Source organism: Bidens hawaiensis, unplaced genomic scaffold (genome assembly GCF_021521415.1).
Source record: "Bidens hawaiensis isolate Kalapana, Puna unplaced genomic scaffold, B.hawaiensis_p1.1 tig00018312_1, whole genome shotgun sequence".
Taxonomy (NCBI): Eukaryota; Viridiplantae; Streptophyta; class Magnoliopsida; order Asterales; family Asteraceae; genus Bidens; species Bidens hawaiensis.
In genome coordinates, this window is record NW_027492767.1 from 133278 (window position 1) to 157426 (window position 24149).

General features: G+C 36.0%; 2 protein-coding genes across 2 annotated transcripts; one reads left to right on the plus strand and one right to left on the minus strand.

Moving 5' to 3' along the window:
* The first annotated feature begins 7631 nt into the window (after window positions 1–7631).
* Window positions 7632–11048, plus strand: LOC143555757 (cyclin-C1-2-like). The gene is made up of 9 exons (XM_077045260.1): window positions 7632–7693; window positions 7824–7930; window positions 9014–9053; window positions 9626–9670; window positions 9865–9983; window positions 10084–10198; window positions 10395–10439; window positions 10636–10783; window positions 10900–11048. Exons 1-9 carry the CDS (start codon window positions 7662–7664, stop codon window positions 11002–11004), a joined length of 756 nt encoding a protein of 251 aa, XP_076901375.1. The 5' UTR covers window positions 7632–7661; the 3' UTR covers window positions 11005–11048.
* A 459-nt stretch (window positions 11049–11507) lies between these two features.
* LOC143555764 (serine/threonine-protein kinase MHK-like) lies at window positions 11508–15943 on the minus strand. The gene is made up of 18 exons (XM_077045267.1): window positions 15785–15943; window positions 15054–15395; window positions 14888–14966; window positions 14640–14708; window positions 14419–14508; window positions 14209–14347; window positions 14020–14122; window positions 13845–13897; window positions 13666–13732; window positions 13463–13571; window positions 13126–13191; window positions 12949–13017; window positions 12807–12867; window positions 12278–12382; window positions 12116–12147; window positions 11971–12016; window positions 11819–11894; window positions 11508–11711 (listed from the first exon to the last, which is right to left on the minus strand). The coding sequence occupies exons 2-18, from the start codon at window positions 15059–15061 to the stop codon at window positions 11588–11590; spliced, it is 1296 nt and encodes a 431-aa protein (XP_076901382.1). The 5' UTR covers window positions 15062–15395; window positions 15785–15943; the 3' UTR covers window positions 11508–11587.
* Between the last annotated feature and the right edge of the window lie 8206 nt (window positions 15944–24149).

Sequence of the window (24149 nt, forward strand, 5' to 3'; positions counted from 1 at the left end):
AGATAGTACAACTAGTGTTACATTTAAACTTGATTACCTTAATTTTTAACAAAATAGTAGCAATAAGTAAAATGAAGAAGATGAAGATGAGAGAGGGAGAGAGGAGAAGATAAATTCTTATTTGAATTTCAAAGAAGAATAATAATGGTAAAAAATAAAAAGGAGGGGATGATAGTCTCATATAAATAACAAAATTTGGATGAGGCTAACTTAGGAAAGTTTGTTTTTGTAAAAAAGTTGTAAAACTTGGAGAAGGGGAAAGGGGGGCGGGGTGAACGGTTTTGGGGGGGGGGGGTTTGGGTTGTATTATATTGTATGTTTAAGATTAAGATATGGGATGAAACATTTGCTATAATAATTAGTTAGATATATTACTTAGGCTAGTTACATGTATAAAGGTCCATGTAACAATTTATTATGTTATAAAATGAAAGAAACACACTAATGAGTTATAACTTATTATGTATAGGAAAAATACACATATATAACTTATTAGGGACACCAAATATCAAGTTAGGTTATACGAGTTTCCAAACGCTTTAAATACGTAACACAATATAAGTAATGATGTGAGGCAACGATTTTCGATTCATCAAGACTTACGAATATGTTAGCATAGAAAGTATGATATAACTTTAGTATCAATGACCTTTAACTTGACTAAAACATAAACATCCAACATTTCATTGACTATAAATGTTTGGAGACAATTCTATAGAATAGTAACAAAGTTTCAACTTTGTTTCAATTAGGTCACTCATTCTTTTATTTGTTCTAATCAGGTCATTAACTTATAAATAATGTTCTAATCTTAAATAATTTACCTGTTTAATAGGTAAACTGCTTACATGTCATTTTTGTTTTCCATTTACTTTTATGTTAAATGCTTATGTATAAAAATCATTAGGATTTTATAATTAAAATAATAAAAATTATATTTTGTTTCACGGGTCTTTAGTCCGGTCATCTTCTTCACCAACTCCGGCCACCCCTTCCGACAACTCCGACCACCCCATCCGACAACTCTAGCCACTTTTTTTATTCTCGGGTTTTGTAAAAGTCCGTGATTTTTTAACCCATCAAGATGTAGATTCGTGTACCTGATTTATGTGGGAGAAGATCTGTTTCGGGGTCTAGGGTTCCGGCATTGTAACTCAAAATCTCTTTCAAAACCCCAATTTATTTTTTATAAACATGATTTTTGTAAATAATTTCTCAAAAAAATGGCACAAAGTTCGTGGTGGCTTACGAGTTACGGCGGTGGTCGGGGCACGGTGGTTTTCACTTTTCGATTTCTACCTTGTAGATTTTCGAATTTTTATTTAGATGATTGTCTTTTTTTTCCTTAACAGGTGTTATATCATTTAGGATTGTGTTATATTTTATTTGATAATGTGTTATTTTTGTTTGACACTGTATCGATTTTTGTGGTCCATTATATCGTTATACCCTTTTCAGATTTAAAATGACTATATATAATAACTTAAGCCTGATGTATCAACCTACTTATCTTATTTATTATCAGTATATAAAAATATATCACAGCTAGTGAAAAGGTTGTTAACGAACAATGCATATCATGCCTAGCATTATCTGTATGTGTTGAAAGCTAATCGCTCTAAACATATCTGAATTTACCTGGGAACACATTGTTGAGCGTAAATTATACTGTCTCTTCATTTATTGGTTTTTATGGGTTGGGACAAATTATAGGGTTGATCTCTAGATCATATGGTTTAAAGATTTAGTATTTTTATCATCACTTTCCATTAAAAAAAGTTTTTAAGAAAATAACTATTTAACATTATTATTATTATATGTTAATTTATATAATTACAATTTCGGGAGACTATTCGCATATGGTCTTGTACATTACACATCAAGAACTGTACCTGCTTTGTTAACTTTGTGGATGCTTTTAGGTATTTATAGCATACGCGTGTCATCTAACTTTCCACGTGTGTGGATGGTTTATCAGTTGCACAACCTTATTGTCCTTTGCTGTTTGCTACCAGAGGTGTTACAGGTTACGAACGTAGGTGATGGATGGTTTTTCTATTCAATAAATTTGATGTATGTTTTCCTTAAATTAAGACTGCTGTTTGTCTTCTCACAGATTGTCAGTGCGCATATGGATTGATCGATTGTTGCCTGTCGTTTGTTTCTCTTTCGGTAATTAATTTTGTGCTTCTCTGTTGTTGGTGGGTAATTTGTTTACTTCAATAGTTATATGTTAATTCTATAGGGGTAAAAAGGGCAACGTCTACAAAAGGTTAGGAGTATTCATATAAATAGGAATGAAACGTAATAGAGGTTAGGAATTGAGTTGTTAGTTTGTTAGGCTCCTGTATGTGTAGTGAGAAAGGGCATGTCCCTGAAACCTTCTATGTAATTTTCTTTTAGTTTCATCATCATTCATCTCTAATAAAATCTTTCCCATTAATGAAAATATTGGTTTATCTTTATTTTTCATTAATGAAAATATTGGTTCTGTTTTTTTACTTTTAAACGGATGTAGTACGTATGCTATTAAGGTTCTTTTAAAGGAATTTGTGTTTCTCTAAATATATTCTAATATCATTGTTGATCTCATATTCTACGAAGGAAGCACTATAGGTTTCTTATATCCTACCTTGCTATGTTGCAACTTACCACTTATGCTACTAGGTAGGGCCTACAACAAATGTGAATAGGATGGAATTGCAAAGATGGTGGGAAGGTGGGGCACTGCTGTTATGGTTCTATTGAGGATAAAGATTTTCATTAATCTCGATCTCATTTTTTTTTTGTTTATATGCATCAGTTTTGTATCTCAAGACTTAATCGTTTTATTATATGTACACAATTAGTTTGTTTATGTGTTTTATTTAACAGCCAATGTTAGGGATCTACCGAAAACGCCGTCAGCGACTAACGACCATGGCAGGTTGTGACCGCGGGTATGGTTAGTTGCAATGCCGTTCCAGCCAGGCTTAACTTCAGCCAGTCTATCTACATGTATGTGGCCATCTTTACTCTTTAGTGAGTCATGCAAAGGGTATGCTATTAATGATTGAATTGAACCAACATATTTTCATATAGTTTTATTGCTCCATATCTGGAAAAAAAATTTATGAAAGTCTGGTAGTTTTTCAGTTAAAATAATATAGGATTTACATTGCCTAGGTTTGACTTTGTTAGGCCAAAACCACAAAGTGATTAGACACCAAAGAAACTAAAATAGTAGTATGACAATTTATATTTGTTCATGAAGTTTAAACTAATGTTTTGGTCATGTAGGACAGTTTTTGCTCAATGGTGCTTACTACCAAGCTGAGGAGATACCAAATGTAGTTATATCAAAGCTTGATCAAGTGAACGTGCAAAGAACATTGCAGCCCTATGGTTGATCAAACAGATTTTTTAGGATATTGGAAGTAGGTATCATGTGTCCCATGCTTTTGGAAGTAGATATGTTATGTATCCCTATAAGAGATTTCAATACTTTTGTAAGTAATGAAGCACTGTAGATTATAAAATTAATAGTTTTTTTTTTATCTGATGGCCTAAGTTTGTGAAACAATTCATCTTTGATATGACCTCTTGCAGTGTGCTGGAAATAGAGGTACTGCTACAGTGATCTTATGAGCAAATCAAGAATTGTAAAAGGAGTCGGATGGGATATATAGTCTTTTTCCATGCTTTGTTCACCAAGTGTTGTAGATAAGTGTGACGTTCATGTAATGAAACTCAACAGGTTTAAGACGAAAAGAGTACGTCAAAAGTTGGCGTTCGGTATTATGTAAAACATAAATAATGCAAGCCGGTATTATGTAAAACATAAATTATGTAAGCCATACACGTGTAACTACTTTTCTTAGTCGCCATCTAAACCCCGCCGCATCACGGCTGGTCAACTAATTAATATTATTGTTATAATAGAAAATTATCAATTTTTCCATTAAATAAAAATTTAAAAAATACTCATTACTCATCTCCTTCCTAGCTATTTGTCCCCTAGCCACTCCCAAACCTAGCATCCCATCCCTTTCTTCGACATACCCATTCATCTCACGCAACTAGTTATGGATTATTATTATTATTAATTCATTTTGACACGGTTAATTTTATTAAAAACGGCTAGCAAGCGCTAGGAATCAACACAAACAACAAGCTTATAACATAAAGTTACACCGATTTTTCCATAACAAACTTTGAAACGCAGATCGATTTTTTATCCAAATATAACCCAAAGATTTAATAGCCTCAAATGAGATAGATGAGAGGAATCCAACACCAAGTGCTAATGATATGTTGAATCGCAATGGCAAAATGGCAAACGGTAAGAAAATGACTGCTTGCTTCCTCAAATTCTCCACACATGTTACAACTTGACGGGCTCACTGGAATACTTCTATTACTTAAATCCACAAGAAGACAACCGACAACACGTGTAAGACAATAAACTCAATTGAAGACGTACAACCACCGTAGCCAATGGCACAACAATCTGAAGCTAAGAATATATAGTTGGTGAATCTAATTTGGTATTTTTTTAAACGTCTCATTAAAACCTGACTTTATTTTAGTCGGAATCATTTTTTACCCTAAGAAAAAAAAAGATAATAAGTGACATAGATCCGTACATTAATAAAATTAGATATGAAACGACAGATGGGTGAGTAAACGAGAAAACACATACGGCGACAACAGGCAAAAACCAAACACGTTACCTACTTTGAAAACCCTAAACCAAACATTATAATAACAAATTCGAATAAATGTTTACAAAACTGTAACACGGACAAAACGCAAGGACCAACCATGCAATTAGCGATAACTCACACCCCCACTCTAGAAGTTTCTTTTCTTGATTTTCACATTAATCCAACATCAACCCCTTCACCATTTTGCTCAAAATTTAGGGGTTTTGAACAAAATTAGGGTTTCTTTGCATTTGATGGCATAATTATAAAAATTGGTTGCAAGTTGTTCATCCGTCACTCCCCGGTATTTACTGATTTCTGATTCAATCGTATGTTATCATAATTAGGTTTCACTCATTTCCAGTTTCATTTCATCGTTAATTATCGATTCGGTGTCTTTTTGTAACCTCTGTTGATAATATTATTATGCGAGATTCATGATTTTTCAAATAAATTTGTGATTATTATTATTAAGTTGAACCCAATGGCATATGTGTAATTGATTAATTCTACAGTATTAAAGCTAATGGAGTGCAATAAGGAGGAGGCGATCAGAGCGAAAACAATTGCCGAAAAGAAGTTGGAAGATAAAGATTTTCCGGGTGCGAAAAAGTTCACTTTGAAATCGCAAACTTTGTACCCCGGGCTCGATGGTATATCTCAAATGTTAACCACCGTTAATGTATACATTGCTCATGAAAAGAAGATAAACGGTGAGTCGGATTGGTACGCGGTTCTTGATGCAAAACCCTCTGATGATGATGAGACGATAAGGAAACAGTATAGGAAGATGGTGTTGATGCTTCATCCGGATAAAAACAAGTCCGTTGGTGCGGATGGAGCCTTTAAAATACTTTCGGACGCGCGGAATTTGTTGTCGGATAAGTCCAAACGCTCGGCGTATAACCAGAGAACCAGAATCCAACAGAAAGTTTCATTTCAGAGCGCCTATTCATTGATGCCACCGCAGTTTGTTAAAGTAGTTCCTAAACCCACTTCAAAGCCTAAGAACCCGAAGCCTCCAACCCAACAAAAACCGAAACCGAAACCTAAAGCTAAAGCTAAAGCACTGGTTCCACCTCGGCCCCCGACTCCAGCTCCGGCTCCGGTGGCGGCGCGTGTGCCAAGTACATTTTGGACTGTTTGTCATGGGTGCAATATGCGTTATGAATATTATAAGGTGTATTTGAACGAAACACTTATGTGTCGAAGCTGCCACAAGACGTTTTGTGCGGTTGAGACTGCTAAACCGGTCAACATGCCTAAAACTAATGGGGGCTCGGGACCAGAGGTGCATAATGCTGTGAACCTGTCTGGTGCATCGAAGGCTAGAAGTTGTGAGGAGTTTGATGCGCAGCGGCTTTGGAAAAAGAGGAAGGATGATGATGGTGGTCAGTCGGGATCTAACTGAAAGTGTTTTGAAGGGTTTATCGGCTATAGTCTTAGACGATTTGTTAGAAAGTTGGCATGAGGGTCAAGTTTGTAAAGAGATTAGTGCTTTTTGGTGCAAAAGATGCTGTGATAACAAACACTAGTTATGAATGAAGTTAATGTCAATTTCTAGCATGTTCAATGTATGTTGTTATTGTTAGTGGTGGTGATATGAAAATTTGAAAAATACAACATGACTGAAATGGAAACTGGTTTGGGACTGATCCAGTTTTGGCGGTGGTTTTGGAACCGCATTGAGTGTTATAGCTTGGAAACTGGATTTGTTGAAACCGGAAATGGGTTTCAGTAAATCCGTTTTCTAAACACAATTTTTTAGCTTTGACTGGACCAATCTGGTTTCCAAACCGTTTCGGTTTGGGTTTGAAACCGGTTTGTTCACCTCTAAATTAATTTCCATAAACGACTATTTATGAAATCCAATTTTAACTATCTATCTTTGTAAATGATTTAAGTTCTAAAGACAAGCAAGCAGTAATCTTTGTTAGAAAGCTTGCTTATCACTGAGTTATGAATATCTACAAGTAGTAATCTTCAATGCATATTCAGGAATTAGAAGTTGTGATAGTCTTTTTAGCATTTTTTTTTCATTCTATTTTGTTGTAACTTACTAATTTGTGGAGTTTAAACTCATCAAAACAAACAAATCGTTTGTAGGCAACCCTAACTAGCCCAACAAAACTAAACTAACACAAGCCCAATCATAATAAGTTTTAATAGTACTAGACTACTAGACCTAAACATAAACTAATAATCATAAAGATAAACGAGCCGAGTGACTCAACGGCCCACTAATAAGGGGTCACACGGTTTGTTCAATTGATATATATTAGGTTTTGAAAATTCGGTTTGAAATAAAAGTCATGAGTGTTGGAAACGTAATAAAAGCACCTACATATCTAAACATGTACCAGTACTCGTAATACCCGTATTTGTACCCGTACCTAAAACCAGTAAATTTGGGTACACATACCTGTACCCAATAGACATGTAGGGGTACAAATACGGGTACATGTATTTGAAAAAAAAAAGTAATATCCCTATGTGCAACCACTTTGTTTAGTTACTTTCTGTTTTTGAATACAAACTAAAGATATTAAATGGTATGCTTAATTGGCTTATCAATGAATACATAATCTTATAAATCGACCCATGCATATTAGGCCCGAGGATGTACCTTAACATCCTGGGCGTTAAAGTGAGTTGACAATATATAAACACTGGTATTGATACTCTTATCAAATCGTTTAATGATATTTACTTTTATTTTTTTCCGATCGATGTAAACCCTTTTAAGCATATTACGACTTTATCTTTTTGCTTTTCATTTTTTAGGTGTTATACCTGGTGGTGGAGTTATAAATAGCTATCCGAAAATAGTAACCGGGTGAATACCCGAGATCCATATTTGAAGAAGATATTATTATTATTATTATTATTATTATCCAACAATGGAGTCAGATCCCACTTGACGTTGATTGATTCTTCTTCTTCTTCTTCTCCTGCACACAAATTCATGCTCCGGCAATGGCCACCGATTTCTGGACATCAACACACTAGTAAGATTAAGATTATTAACTTTTATTAGTGATTTATGAGATTAATAATAATAATACTCCTCGTAGCTTCAAATTGGTTGATTTGCTATTTGAAATTGACTGATTGATTGATTAATGTTTGTGATTGAAGCAAGCAATTAGTGGAACAAGAAGAAGTAGACGTGGTACTCAGCCTTGACAAGGACAGAGGAATAACTCTTGAAGACTTCAAACTCATCAAGTTGCATATGACCAATTGTTTGTATCTATCTATCTACCTTCTCTCTTTCTCTCTCTTATAATTTTTTATGATAGTGATGAGATAATATATATATATATATGTATATATAACTGGATCATCAATCATTGTCTGTTTAATTTACTCTTAACTCATAGCTGGATCATCATCATCAATCTTGCATGATATTGACTTCACTAGCAATTGCCATTTAGGAAAGGATTACTTTTACATCTGAGTATTATTGTGTAGGTAGGTCTGCCAAAAGCTATAGATTTTACTTAGGTTATAACCGCCTTTCATGCCCAACTTCTGACGCCAAACTGAGTTAACTTAAGTTTGGGTTTGACTTTTACATGTTTCATGTCTTAAATAGGTTGACATGTTTAAGGCGTGGTTAAATTTGTGTCAAAGCTGGTTAAACGCTTGTTAACTTGTTAATGACCAGTTTAAACCTGTTTATGGTTTTTAATTTTCTTAAAAGAAAATAAAATATGGGGAATTTGCCTTGGTTACCTTGCGCCCCCGTACTTGGATTTTTTGTTTCAAATATGTTAAGGATTAGATATATATTAAGAGTTTTATGAACTTTTGTTTCAGTACATATGTGATATTTATCGTGTTCCTAAAATGGTTGTGTCGTGTAACATGTTTCTAAACAAGGTTTGGGTTGGGAAAAGATGACATGATTAGTTTGTGGTGTTCGTGTCTAAACCACATGTAATCGTGTCTTGTCTTACATGTTATGGTAGCACTACTTCTGTACGGAATGTATTAGAAATGACAGAAATCATGTCATATATGTTGATGAATGATGATTTCACTGTCAAACATACTTTACACGAAGAGTTTCCTTTCAAAATTTGAAGCATAGATACCCTATTATGATGTTAAAATCAATCCAATATAAATTGATACCTTTTCTGAAATGGATGAGTGTTTTTTGTGCAAGTATTTATGTTGTGAATTAAGATTTGTAGATGAACAATATTTAGTTGGATGAAACTTATTAGCATTACCTGTGGGTTATATCAAAAAGTGTTATTCACTTATCCTGAATATGATCCAATTTTTTTATCTCATTTTTGTTTGTTTTCTATCAGATATTGCAAGATTGGCCCAAAATGTGAAAGTGAGGCAAAGGTTAGCTTCTATCTTACCTGTCAAAGATCTTTATGACTTGTAGTCATTAGATTTTTATGCATCTAAAACATTCACTTTTTCATGAGTACCAATGATTTGTAATGGGAGAATACATCATATATTTATATATCATCTCCATCCCAAAATGAGCTGAACCATTTTTTACTCAATATCTCTTAAAGTAAATGCATTTTTTTTTCTTTAAATAACTGTTTTGCCCAGCAATAGTTGTTACAAAACAGGGCTGCCCCCGAGAATTGTTAAAAAAATTTGGGCCGAAGGCGAGTAAAAATTTGGGCTTAAGTAAAATATAAATTCGATAACTTATATATAAAAAAAAGTAACTAATACAATAGTAATTGTGATTTTTTTATTAAAAAGGGGTTGCTGTTGTTTCTTTTATTTAAAATACAGTTTTTTAAATATATATGTATATATAAAATATATATATTTTTTTATGATTTCGGGCCTATCTGGGTGATCAGGCCTGGTACTGTCGACGCCCGTGTTACAAAATTAATATTTTCTTTTATTTCGCTATCATTTTCTCATTGCATCAGTTACTATTTCAGGGTTGTAGCGACTGCTGTAACATACATGAGACGTACTTATACAAGGTATATATATACATCAAAATTCTCATATTTCAACTGTTGTTTTTACAAAATCATTTTTGTGTCTGGCATATGTTCTTGAAATGAATATAATTAACTGAAACTTTACATTGATAATACCCTGCTTGTAAAGTGACTTGCTATGATAATGTTATGTATTAAAAATTAAACAATTGTTTGCATCTATTTGATTTTAGGAGAAGTATGACGGAGTATGATCCACGCCTTGTGGCACCAACATGCTTATACTTGGCATCAAAAGCAGAAGAAAGCACTGTTCAAGCAAGGCTTCTTGTATTTTACATCAAAAAACTACGTAAAACTCTTTTCTTAAACTCTAGCATAATCTATTTTCTAAATTAGGTTTTAAAAAAGTCATCTTAATAACACCTCACCCGTCGTATTTGTGTTTACAGATTCAGATGATAAGTACCGATATGAAATCAAAGATATACTTGAAATGGAAATGAAAATTTTAGAAGCACTAAACTATTATTTAGTTGTATTCCATCCTTATCGTGCCTTGTCTCAGTAAGTCTCTTATTGTTTTTGTAATATTTGCATCAAAATTATTTTTTTTAACAAGGGACAAAAAGTGTTTCGGGTCAACCGTACCTAGCCCAACAAACACTATAACTACCTCTCTTGACCCGTTAATCGTTATCCAATTTGACGCCCATTTTGCCACTTGTAATTTTGCTCTTATGATATTTGTTTGTGTGAACAGGTTGCTTCAAGATGCAGGGATGAGTGATGCAACTCAAATGACCTGGTAAGATCTCAACTAGTAAACGTTCTGCTTTTTATGAATTGAATTGTCATTTCAAATAAAAGGATCAAATTACAATAAAGAGGCAGGTAAGCGGATCCAATTACAATTTGTTCTGCTAACAAATTGTTTACGCTATTTTCTTTGATAATGCACGTGTCTAGCTACTAACACAGATATTATGTATTATATTGTTTAGGGGACTTATTAATGACAGCTATAAAATGGATTTAATTCTGATATACCCACCACATTCAATTGCGTTAGCCTGCATATATGTTGCAAGCATGCTCAAGGATAAGGACAACACAGCTTGGTTTGAACAGCTAAGAGTTGACATGAATATGGTACATATTTAAACTCGAATCTTCTAAGGATCAACGATTATTTAGTAATTTGTGATGGAAAAGGGTTAATCTGCTCATTGTCGTCTTTCTTTTTTTCTTTTTTTTTTGGGTGACAGGTGGAGAAAGTTGCGACTGAAATACTGGATTTTTATGACAACCACAAGACAATAACGGATGAGAAAGTAAACGCCGCGATGCAAAAGCTTAGCGTGCGAACATAAGAGTAATCTAGTAGGGTTGACTGCATGTAATCTGTAGCAAGTGTATGGAGATAATTATGTTCATATCTGCATTAGGCTGTATTGAAAGCTGATATGGGTATATATCATCTCTCATAAGATTAGATCTGTGTTCATATGTTGCTTGTAATTTAATGATATGTAAACAAACAACATAATCGTGTACCTTAACTTGAACCGATATGTTAGGTTTTGTAACCATAAATTTGTTTCTTGTTTTATTTGTTGCTTTGAAATACATATTTTTTTAGCATTTTCATACCAACCTACTGTATTAATGAAGATTTTACGTTCAATCGCTTGATATTATAATCTAACGCATAACATGCGTTAACAAATCACGAAAGTATAAACCAAAATTAAACATGAACCTCAAAAGACCCGGACCAATGAAAATTACATGAACCACGTTGGCGCTTAACTTCTGTCTTTAATCTTTATACATAATTTGAAAAAAAACAACTCCATAATAGTTGTTCGTTCATATGTTCATTATAAACAAAAAGAAAAAACATGTTTACAGAGACGCCTCATGGGCCACGGTTGAATTAGTTAGGAGTTGCAGTCAACGGCAGTGACCCTGCTGCTGCTGGTAGTGAGAAGACATGGTCAAGAAATTAGGCTGCAAAGATGGCATTCTGAATCCACCAGATTGAGGAACTCCCATTGTTGAATGAGGAATTGTACCACTGCGAAATCATATCAAGAATGATGGATACTACATGTATTTTTGATCTAATATAATTCAGAATTTACAATCTAATATGTAAAGCTACTGTCATTTTAAACTTCAAACCTGAATGCCAATGATAAGGAAGATTCTACAGGTGACGGAATTCCACGGTGTTCACGGGGGAGGAGTGACCAGAAAACTGCAAAAGAGAGCAGCCATTGTCAGATTTCAATTTATGACCATGGAGAAGGATGTTTTGTAGGATAGAAATGTACCTGAGTGTCGTGCTTCATCCTCATAATCTGAGCAAAACATAAGATCCTGCATGAAAACATAAAATTCAGTTATATTAACAATCCGTTTATCTTAGAAAAAAGACATTTTAAACTTCAAGGTCTCTTTGACAATGCCCCTACTTACCTGTCTTCTGCTTCCAGTCTTATGAACCAAATCTGAAAAAAAAAAAGAAAAAAGACGGATCAAAATCAAACTAATTTCTTACAAGAAGTTGTAAGCTTGTAAGTATACATATACATAGACAAGTAATTCACATGCTCTAGATAAAAAGGGTCAAAATGTTACCGATATTGGGAACACTAGTGTTCACTGCTAAGGTCAAGCCCAAGAAGCAATCATCCATTTTATGGCTGGAATCCCAGAGATTTAACTCAAGATTTGGTTGTGATCCTGCAGAATAATCATAATTTATCATCATCATACGTACTATAACAATGGCATATTCGATGGTAAGAATCTCAGTCCATTTACAAAATCAGGTCAGTGCGGTTTATGTTTTATCCATATCATGTCGTTAACTATAAAGGAAGCATACCCAACAGTGAAAATTAATTATTATTATTGGAATGATGAAGTTTTTGTGATCATATTACATAGTTAGGCAAAATGATTTTCAGGCCAGACCCGTTTCAAACCGGGGGATACTATTGGAATAATGAAATTTTTGTGATCATATTACAGTCGGGCAAAAAGATTTTCGGGCCAACCCGTGCAAAAAATTACCTTTTTGACCCGTTTCAAAACCGAGGGACCCACCCATTAGTCGGCGCCTCTAAATTGCACCAATCAATCTATTTTAAAAAAACATACTCACCGATGCTGTTCATTGTCAGTTGAAGTGGATCTCCAAGTGGACGAGAAATCCACGTATTACCCTATAAATAGCAACATGTGAGAAAGTTTAATAATATTCTTAAATATTAAGAATTAAAAAACGCCTTGAACAAACATATTACATAGAAAAACGGATGCTGTAAGCACTCCTCTGCGGTTGGCCTCCTTAATGGGTCCCACCAACACAGTTGCTACATCCCAAAGAAACAAACTCATAAGCTGGACATAAAATGCAGCCTACTAACTGAACAAGCCAATTAGAAGTGTACACAACACATATTCTATAAAATGTTACTCACCTTGATCAAATCAATGGCTTCTAAGCTTGCATTTGGGATCAGGTCCGCGAGATTAGCAGGCATAATCTACACAGGTATTACGGATAATACATGATTAGCATACAACAAAACAGTATTATCATGGTAACAATTTAAATTACGAATGAAAACGGTTTAACATGCATTGAAAATAGACTTTGGTGATTTGTGACTACTTTCGACTTATTTCCATTTTAGCTAAAAAAATATTTATTTGACCCGTTTTGAGATTAAACACAACCCAAATTGACCCAGTAAAAGTGAATGGGTTATAATTGCCACCTATGGAGATCACATAAATATTTAAAATAATACTCACGTCTGAACAACGGATATCCATTAACCGAGCAACATTCCTTGCATGAGGAAAGAGAGTAAAATCTGGCGTGCCAAGAACACAGCATATCTTGTACAACTGATCTATTTCACTGTTCAATTATAATCATAAAGTAAATATAATTATAATCATCTATAAGGTTTGACTGGAACGGCTGAGATCATTCAGTTATCAAGATAAGTCACCTTTCACCAGGAAACATCGGGTACGAAGTGAAAAGTTCAGCGAGTATAGCACCAACCGCCCACATATCTGTTATTATATCACAAGGGCATTTATGTCAACTCATGAGAGGAGAATGATGGGACCCACAAAATGGAGAATAAGAAAAGAAAACGATAAAGAAGAGACGTGTATGGCATACCTATGGCAGGAGTGTACGATGGAGATTGTAACAGAACTTCTGGTGCCCGATACCTTGTCAAAGAAGACAATAATATATACTCAATATAACAGTCATTCAAATTACTATTTGCTAGTATAAATAAGTTGTATATTCTAAGAAAAATGAAAAATATAATAAAGAACAAAGTACTCACCAGCGAGTGGAGACGTAATCAGTAAACGGAGGTGCAGATGACACTTCTCTAGCCAGCCCAAAATCAGCAATTTTAATAGTATTGTCGGTCACCAGCAAATTCTCTAAAATTGTAAACAAATGTTCAATAATTTATTACGATCAAACGTATATAAACTTTCTAAACAAGATACAAATATAGAACTTATACCAGGTTTTAGGTCCCGATGAAAATATTCGCTTTTATGCATATGTGCAAGCCCTTTAAGAAGCTGAGTCATCAGACCCCTTATCTCTTCCTCTGTGAAAGGTCTTTGCCTCTCTCTCATTATGTGATACAAATTATGTTCCTAACGAATAAAGTGCATTATATAAACTACCAAAATAGATAGTAAACCACTTATATAATATACTAAAATACCATGTATTCGAATATGAAAAACAATTCATTATTCTCCCTAACAATCTCCTTCAGCTTTACGATGTTAGGATGATTCAGTTTCCGGAGGGCCTGCATCAAAACCAAAAAAGAAAAGGTTTAATTTCAGTATATCTTGTATTGTTTAACTTTAAAAAATTAAAATATAGCGTCATCAGTCTGACGCCACGTAAGAAAGAGTAACTAACAGTAGCATAAAATACCTTAACTTCCCGCAAATTCACACATTCTTCCCAAACATAATACTTCCTCTTCATTTTCTTAACCGCAACCTATGATACACGCGATAAGAATGATAAATATATGTACTTTATCAAGGAAAATATAAATTGAATAGATTATACTCATTTTAGTATCCGGCTCATTCCGTTTTAGAAGTTCAAGATTAACTTCTAAAACGGTTCTTTAAACAAGAATAATATTAGCGGTTGGTTAAGCGAAAAGAACTAACAATTTCAGATGTCTCGAGATTGATAGCCTTATATACAGTTCCACAAGTTCCATCTCCAAGTTCTTCTATACATTTATATCTGTAAATAATAATTCATCATCAGAAGCTATAAAAAAGAAAATAAACATATTATATAATATATAATAACAATATTAATGTAAACTACCTTTCCATTATTGTTACACTAGCAAGTTATTGAACAATTTGTCAATGGACTTCCAAGGTCCAAAAACAGGCTTCTACACTGTTGAAACAGTGTTCTTCGCTCGCTTGCTGATTACCAATACTGACAGAATGTGATTTATTACGCGACGTGTTGCAAAACCCCAACTTTTCACTACAATTAAGCATCAATTTGAAAGCAATCAACATGCTTAAATGCAGCCTCTACAAGCTGCAACCAACTGATTTCATCGAACATTCACCATTCTTTACCCTAATTCCAGTTCATCAATTCTTCAACATGCTTCAAAACCCTAATTCAATTTCTTCATACATTTGTTAACATCTGAAAAAAAAAATAAAAAAAAACCCTAATAAATAAAAAATTAACCCAATTCATAAAATTAAATAACTTTAAAATAAAATTGACCTAATAAATATTAAAATCTGCAAAATAATCCCCAATTCATAAAATTAATTAAAATTCATAAAATTAAACAATTATAAAAACCCATGATAATTAAACAATATAATACTAAAATACAGTAGTTTCACCAACAATCTTGGAATAAAAAAAACAAAATTAAATTAAAAATAAAGACTAAAATCAGAAGTAATAAGCAGTAATCTTATAACCACTAAAATGCAATAAAAATTGAGGCTTTAATCAGTTGATTAATAAACTGGATCGAAAAATTGGGGAAAAATAAAATGCGTATTGAATATTAAACTGACCATGAATGAAGGATAAGGTTGAGATCTTGAAATTGATAAGGAAGGAGGTTGGAATTGAATGCTAAGAACAAATTCTTATTCTTTCTTAAGAGAGAATAATATTAATAATATGGAATGGATTATGATTATTATGATTATGGTGTTGGTGTAAAAACAGCCAAAGCCGCATAAGAAGCGAAGGAGAAGAACCCAAAGAAATATTATTAATTAAATAATATTATTTTGTGAACAATGTTACAATTCGGTACCGTCAACTATGGGTGTGTTGATGATATTATCCCATTGTTTTTTTTTTTGTTTTTATGAGTTTGCCCCTAAAGTTATTTATTCGGGTTTGGTTGGTTTTGTTAAGTTGTAAGTCGTAACGTGCATCACACGTTTGAACGTGAGCTAGGGGTGTAAATCATGCTGGGTTGACGGTTTGTGGGTTGCCAAGCTAGCACGAAATATATCAATACAACATGTTTTAATTTATCTGAATGTGTCAAACTGGTTGATCGATAGTAATCAATTTGTAAATGTGTTGGTGTTTTAAAAGTTGGTTAAATGAGTCGTAAACATGTAAGTGGTTCAATATGTTTAATTAAATAAATCGGCGGGTCAATATTTTTAGCTAAACGGGTTAAACAAGTCAACTCAAATATTGAAGTAAACTAGTTTTTTAAATGTGTCATGCGGAAAATTGACACCAATATCAACACCGCTTCACCTATTATTTTATTGTTTGTAATTTTTGACTTGCTAACTTTTGTTGCGAGGCTATAGAGATATATCTCTCAAGATTCATAATGTTTAAAAAGAAAGAAAGTAACTTTAATAATTGAGAAATAATGAATAAAATGAGGTTATCGCATATTGGCATATATTGTGTTCATAATTTGATGTGAAATTGCCTATTTTTTTTTCTTTTAATATAATAGTAGGGGTTTATTTGGGAAGGTTTTGGGCAAATTCTTAACCAATTAATTAATATATTAGTTAATGAATAATCATACTCATAACTAATATGTTATAATTTTTTAGGTTAATCGGTTTTAAAGGCTATAGCGAGTCCGGTTATGGCTCAGTTAACTGTAACAAAAACAATGTAACTGGGTCTAAAACTTTGGTACAAAATATTGACGAAGAAAAAAAGACATGACATAAACCAACAAAATATATAATTCATAATATTAACAACAAATATTTTTCAAAAAAACACCATTATAATGCAATAATGAAATTCAAGTTAATTCGATACCAAACGTTGAACCAAAACATCAAAATGGTATAATCCGACATTATGTTTGGTAGAAGTTAATCTCAAACCTGTTGTTGGTTAAATAAATGGGTGGTTCGGTTATGGTGGGTTTATATTCATCTTTAACCAAAACCGGCCCCCATTTGACGGTTTTCGAAAATACATTAAACCAACCCACCGGTTTTGTCAGTTATTAGTAAAAACTGGTTCGGTTATATCGGTTAATTTACTCACCTCTAATAATAATAATAATAATAATAATAATAATAACTAAAGTGTGTCTGAATAATCAAATTTACAATATTAGTGAACTCTAAATTCAGTAATTAAACAATTCTGCGTTGTTCTTGATAGTTTTTACATTAAAAGATGAAATACAAAATTTGTAATGAAAGTAAGAAACTATAGTAAGGATTACTAGTTTACCACATGTCATTACTCCTTAACATAATGATGTTCACTACATAAGATTGTGTAGTAAAGTGATATAATTGAAACATGAGAGACTGATTCTACAATCCGCCCTAAGTTAAAGGCCATTTGTAAATATATTGTAGAGCAATGGATATATATTAAGTTATTAATTAAATATTTATATTATTTTAGGGATTAAATATCAACTTTTAAAAAATTGTAGATTTATTTGATTGGTTGAGGGGAAAAGCATTCAACACACTTTTTGCTAATTACAATATTACCCCCGGATTCATGGTACATTTACAGCTGAAGGGATTAAGGAGCATGGAAACGGCCAAAGGCGCAAAGCAATGTCGTGTAATCGTGCTTTATGGTTATTAAAAAGCTTTTAATATATCATTAACTTAGTCGGTTTTTTTCATTATGAATTACTTGTTGTAACTTACAAACAAATAAGAAGTTTAAAATAATAAAATACCTACCAATATTTTGTTATTTAACATGGTATTATATTACGTAATATTTTAGTCTAACCGTTAATGTTTATAGCCTTTTGATTTTTGATGTTTCTGACCTTTTCTTGTTCATGGTATCGTCATTGTTCTTATTTTGTTTTGGCCTTAGGGATGTCGTTTAGTTTTCTTATTATTTATTACGACATAGTTAGTCAGTTATCATTGTTGTGACCCTTACTTGCGTGCCACTGATCTCATCGTCATTGTGGCACTAGGATTTTTCCCTTTTTCCTTCTTTCTGAGTTTCTTATAACATGCTTATGCAACATTTCTATTGCCATTGCAAGTTGCTTGTTCTCATCCCTTTATATCGACTTTTCACATTGCATTGCAGTTACGTCTTTTTATGTTTTTGTTCATGCCACACGCTTACCATTTTGCCACATTACATGCTTCATCTTCTCTTCTCTTCTCTTTACCCACCCTCATGATTCACACAATGTACCACCATGTCTCTTTATCACCACAATTCTCTCTCATTGTCACATCAACTGTCTCGATTCCCATACCGAGACCACACTCCCGCCCTAAGGAGAGATTTAGGGCTTTTGGGGAAAGTCAAAGAGATGATTTTGTACTGCCAAAAGCTTCATCCCAAGTCTTTTATCCTGCATCCACACCCTTGGTAAATGAGAATGTCATTAAGACTTGTCATGTGCTAGAATAGTTGATAATTTGACCTCTCACATATCTCTTAAGTATGACCAATTCATGAACACCACAAACAACTGCACTCAACACAAATCTTAGTGATGACCGAACTACCTAAACCAAACTAAATTAATCAGTCCATGAGTTTGGTTCACTCGGATGCTAATCTAAAGAAACAAATATATGAATCTTACAACCATAGCATGTATAGTCACTAATTTAACCGGTTTCGTCCCTTAAATTTATTTTCACTTTCGTTGGTAAACCCTTTAAAATTTTAAATTAAAAGATAAAATGTTCATAAAAGACTTTACCATTTTATTGAACTTTCAAAAATCTAATGCTATGAGTCCATATTAAAACGACCCCGCTAAAACCAAACCGATTTGACCAATTATTCGACCAACCTTACTGTACATTTTTACTTTATTATTTATGTAAGTGGCTGGTTAATATAAGTGGTAATTATATAACCGAAAATTACCAAAATAGTCATTTTGATATTTTTTTTTCAAAATAGTAAGTCAACCCTTGTTAGCCTACCAAATACTGGTCATTTCTAATTTCAACCAACCAAAAGGGTCACATAAGCTATGTCGGCTGAGCTGAGACGTCTAAGGCTTAGTTGCCACCTTCTAACTTTGAAAATCATGATAACTATTGCGAGGCCACCATACAAAAAATCAGACAACAAAACGTGTCAAAAACATATATTAATTTTTAGTTGTCCCCAAAAGCGTGGTCTAAGGCCTAGCCAACATTCAAAAAATGCAGACTTAGCCGACGCCCATCTCCACCAAAAGTTTAGGCTGAACCATAGTCATCTCAGCTTACAGAGTTGATATTGTTGTTTCTGGTTGGTTGAAATCAAACATGAGTATGTTTTGGTAGAATAAAAATCAGAGTCAGTTTTAGAAAAAAGTTTTGATCGGAATGACTATTTTGAGACTTCCCCCTCATATAAACATATTGTAAATAACTGTTAGTGTTTTATATTTTAACATATTAGACAATTTATCAAATGAGAAACAATAATAATCATAATTATAATAAAATGGACCAAACACGTTAAAATGTGGCATGTCTAGTCTGGTAAAACAACCGGATCAACAGGTCAAAAGAGTTGTTTTATAACCATTTTAGAAAAGAGTGCTAACATGATTCACCCACCATATTTGTTAAGTATGTACATATTGGCGATTTCGATTCTTGTGATGCAGGGGCAACAATGGAGGTGGTGATAATTATGGAGCTGGCTGCAGTGGAGCTAATGACGGTGACTGAAGAGGTAGGTCCCCGCAAAGCCCAGTTGGACCCGCAAGACTCACCTTGAAGAGGTACGTCTGCGCAAAGACCAACTGGATCCGCAGGACCCACCATGCTCAGAGAGATGAAGACCTTACACGCAGTAAGCCAGCTGTTCCCGCAGGAAAGCCTCCCTTGGTACAGTACCCAGCCTGTTCCCGCAGCTATGGGTACAAGCCAAGAAGGAAGGCTACCCGCACTAACAGTAAGGCTACACGCATAAGGCACTAACTCTTATACTTCAGTAATGTCACCTGAAGAAGGAATGAGCAGGGCGGGAATATTCCCGCCCAAAAGAGCCAGTCCGTACGCTTCTAGAAGATCTTTTGTACTATACCTACCAAGGTATGGACAAATAGACAAGATCTGACGAAAGCGACCCATGAACCAATCACAGGGTGACAGCTCACCGACAATAGTACGAGGAGGAGCACGCTCCAGTACAAAATGTCACTATCAGCCGCTGCCTACCCACCAACTCCCATCGTGGCACGAACGTAGCCCATAGTTGGTGGAAAAGGAATATTATATACAGCTGGCCGTACCTGCTTGGAAACCTACCTTCGGCTATAAATACTCCAACACCTTGGAACGGTATCATCATATTATCTTATCACCTCTCTAGCTATTTCTCTCTATATACACTTATATTCAGAGCAATCTAGTCTGATTCTCACGCTGGAGGGTGGTCACAAGGAGGAACCCCCCCTTCTCAGTGACGAGCTCACGGTGTCTGTTTTGCAGGTTGAGAAGAATAACCATCTTTGCCGGACCTAACCCTCGTGGGAAACATCTACTTAACCCTAAGATTATCCATAATCTGCCGGGGTCACTTAGTGTTTCTTCATTGGCGCCATCCGTGCATTAAGCTAGAACTAATTCCTTTTTTTTTCTCAGTTTTTTCAAACTTCTGGAAAGATGGTTAAGGTTACTCCGATGCCAAAGCCACCGAGTGACCAAGAAACTCCGGTAACCACAACCCCAGCTACCGGGGGGGACACCGGTGAATACACGATTTTTACGAACACTACCCCGGTTACCCAAGCCGGGGCAAGTGCAGTAAACAATCCTCCCCTGGGATTCATTGATACCCAGGTGGAGAAACAACAGACAAGGCTTCCCCGACAAACACTAGATCAAGTTAAAGCTTGGGCGGAAGCACGTCAGAAAGAATTCCAAGCCGAGTTGGACGAACGTTTACGTTCACTCCAACAGGCCAATGATGAATTCGGAAGCACTCGACAACAGCTCAACATGAGCAATGATTGCGAGTATTTGGATGATGAAGATTGGGAAGAATCTGACAGTGACGCAAACCCTCGTCATAGGGCGAAAGAGAAGCGTAAAGAAGCAGACTTCCACTCGAGAAGAAATTTCGAGGGAACCTTCAAACCAAAGAACACGAGGGGAAACCCACGTGACTTCTCCAAAACTTTCGGCCAACTGTTGCGAATGCGGGAACGTCCAAATTTGCAAGGGACATTGCGGAAGCAATCGCTCCAAAGAGTGCCAAACAGATGTCCAACATAGGCACTTACGATGGCATATCTGACCCGGACGATCACTTGAACAGATTTATAGCGGGGGCAACCGTCAGTAATTGGACGGAACCCACATGGTGTTACATGTTCCAGATGACGCTCGTGGGGGCAGCCAGAGCGTGGTTTGATCGTCTACCGGTCCACCACATCTATGATTGGGCAGACTTCCAGCACAAGTTCAGCCAGCACTTCAGTCAACAAAGAAAATATACTGAAGAGCAATGGACGATCCTCAACTGCATCCGAGAGAAAGACGAATCTTTGCTAGACTTCATCACTCGCTTCAACTCAAAGAAGCTAAGTCTGGGCACTATAAGCGAAGATCTTGTTCGCGCCGCTTTCATCCAGGGATCTGAGTACCCAGAGCTTATCCGCACGTTGACAGGTAAAGATGGCATGCCATCCACGTGGGATGCCATCATGACGGCAGCTAAACGCTTTGACGAAACGGAGAAGCAACTGGGTAGAAATCTTCCCCAGAGCACAAACCTCTACACGCAGAGAACAAGAGAAAATAACGTCCGTACCGCTCGACAAAATAAAAATAGGAAGCTTGGTATTTGGCAGTCAAGGATAAACTTTGACACCTCATCCAGCTCTCGCCCTCTCTTAGGCGGAAGGGACAACATGCACTCGTCGAACCGGAATCCCAGATGGACGCCACTCACCAAAAGCGTCACCGAGATATTTGCCACCGAGAAGCTCCCATGGCCAAAGGCTCCAATAATCCGACAGCGTCATAACGCTGATCAGAGCAAATCCTGTGACTTCCACGGGACAAAAGGCCACACCACAGAGGAGTGCACATCTTTGAAGGATATCGTCGAAACATTCGTCAAAGATGGGAAACTCACACACCTCGTGGCGTCAATCAAGAACGGAGAAAGGAATGACAATCGGTACAAGGGCAATGGACGAAAGCCCGTCGACATCAGCATTCACATGGTTCATGGCAACGTCAGAGGAAGAAAACGATGAACAACAGAGCCAAGTGCGTGGAAGGAAGCTGAAGTGCGCTTCCCGCGTGTGCCAGGAGGGCCCAACAAAGAAGGCTCCATAGTCATCAAAAGCCAGCTGGGGCACTACATCACCTCCCGCACTCTTGCTGATAATGGCGCTTCATCAACGGTCATGTATAGGCAGTTCTTCGACAAGCTAGACGACGAAGACAAAGAACGCCTAGAAACAGTTTACGCCTCGATGGAAGGGTTCGATGGCAGCACAAACACCCCCTTGGGTATCCTATCCTTCCCCGTCACTCTCACGGACGGGAAGTACTCCCGCACAGAAGACGTGGACTTCGTTGTAATGAGGAAGCCACACCACACATACGACATTCTCTTCGGGAGAGATGGGATGGCAAGATTTAATGCCGTGGTGTCTTCGGTTCATGGGATGATGGGATGGCCAACAGCCGAGGGCGTTGCTATGATCACGGGCATTCCCCAGGTATGCATCGCATCTGTCTCATCTAAACCTAAACCAAAAATGGCTAAACCAACCACCTCTGAACCAGAAGAATGGGCCTTCAATGGCAAATACCCTGACCAGGCTGTTACCATTGGCCCAACGATCACTAACCCCACATGCACCTTACTCAAACGCTTGTTGCAAAAAATGCCGACATCTTCGCGTGGACACCAGCTGACATGACTGGTGTAACTCGAAGTAAGGCTGAGCATAAGCTCAAGTGTGACCCGGCATTTGCGCCGGTCATACAAAAGCGTCGCGTAATGGGTGCTGAACAGGCTAACGCGTGTAGAACCCAAGTCAAGGAACTCCTTAACTCAGGCATCGTACGCGTTAGTAAATATCAAACATGGGTTGCAAATCCCGTCATGGTACCGAAATCCAACAAACAATGGCGCATGTGCATAGATTTTAAAGACCTAAACAAAGCATGCCCCAAGGATTGTTACCCGTTACCCGAAATTGACCTTAAGGTAGATTCATTAGCACCGTTTCGCCTTAAATGTTTCCTTGATGCGTATAAAGGGTACCATCAAATCCACATGGCTGTTGACGATCAGGATAAAACCGCATTTCGAACGCCCGATGGCACGTTTTGTTACCAAATGATGCCATTCGGACTAAAGAATGCCGGATCCACATACCAACGCCTGATGGACAAAGAGTTTCATGCCCAAATCGGGAGGAACTTGGAAGTTTACATGGATGACTTGGTCATCAAAAGCCTCGAGCCAGAGACGATGTTGAAAGACATCGAAGAAACTTTCAACACGCTCAGAAAGATAAACATGAAGCTCAACCCGAGCAAGTGTTCCTTTGGGATGGAAGAAGGGAAGTTCTTAGGAGTCATCGTTACCAAAGATGGCCTCAGAGCGAACCCTGAAAAGGTCGAAGCCATTATGAAAATGGAATCACCTACTACCATCAAACAGACTCAGACACTGAATGGACGACTAGTCACACTTAACCGCTTTTTGGAAAACCATGCAGATAGGTCGTTCCCATTCCCGTCAACATTAAGAAATTGCTTGAAGAAAACGCACTTCCGCTGGACACCAGAAGCGGAAGCAGCTTTTCAAGAGATTCGGTCACGCTTGATCGAACTCCCAACACTCACAGCACCAGAAGTGGGGGAGGAATTAATTCTCTACCTCTCCGCCACTGACAGAGCAACTGGGGCAGTCTTACTAGTAGAACGAAAGGGCGTCCAGATGCCCATCTACTAT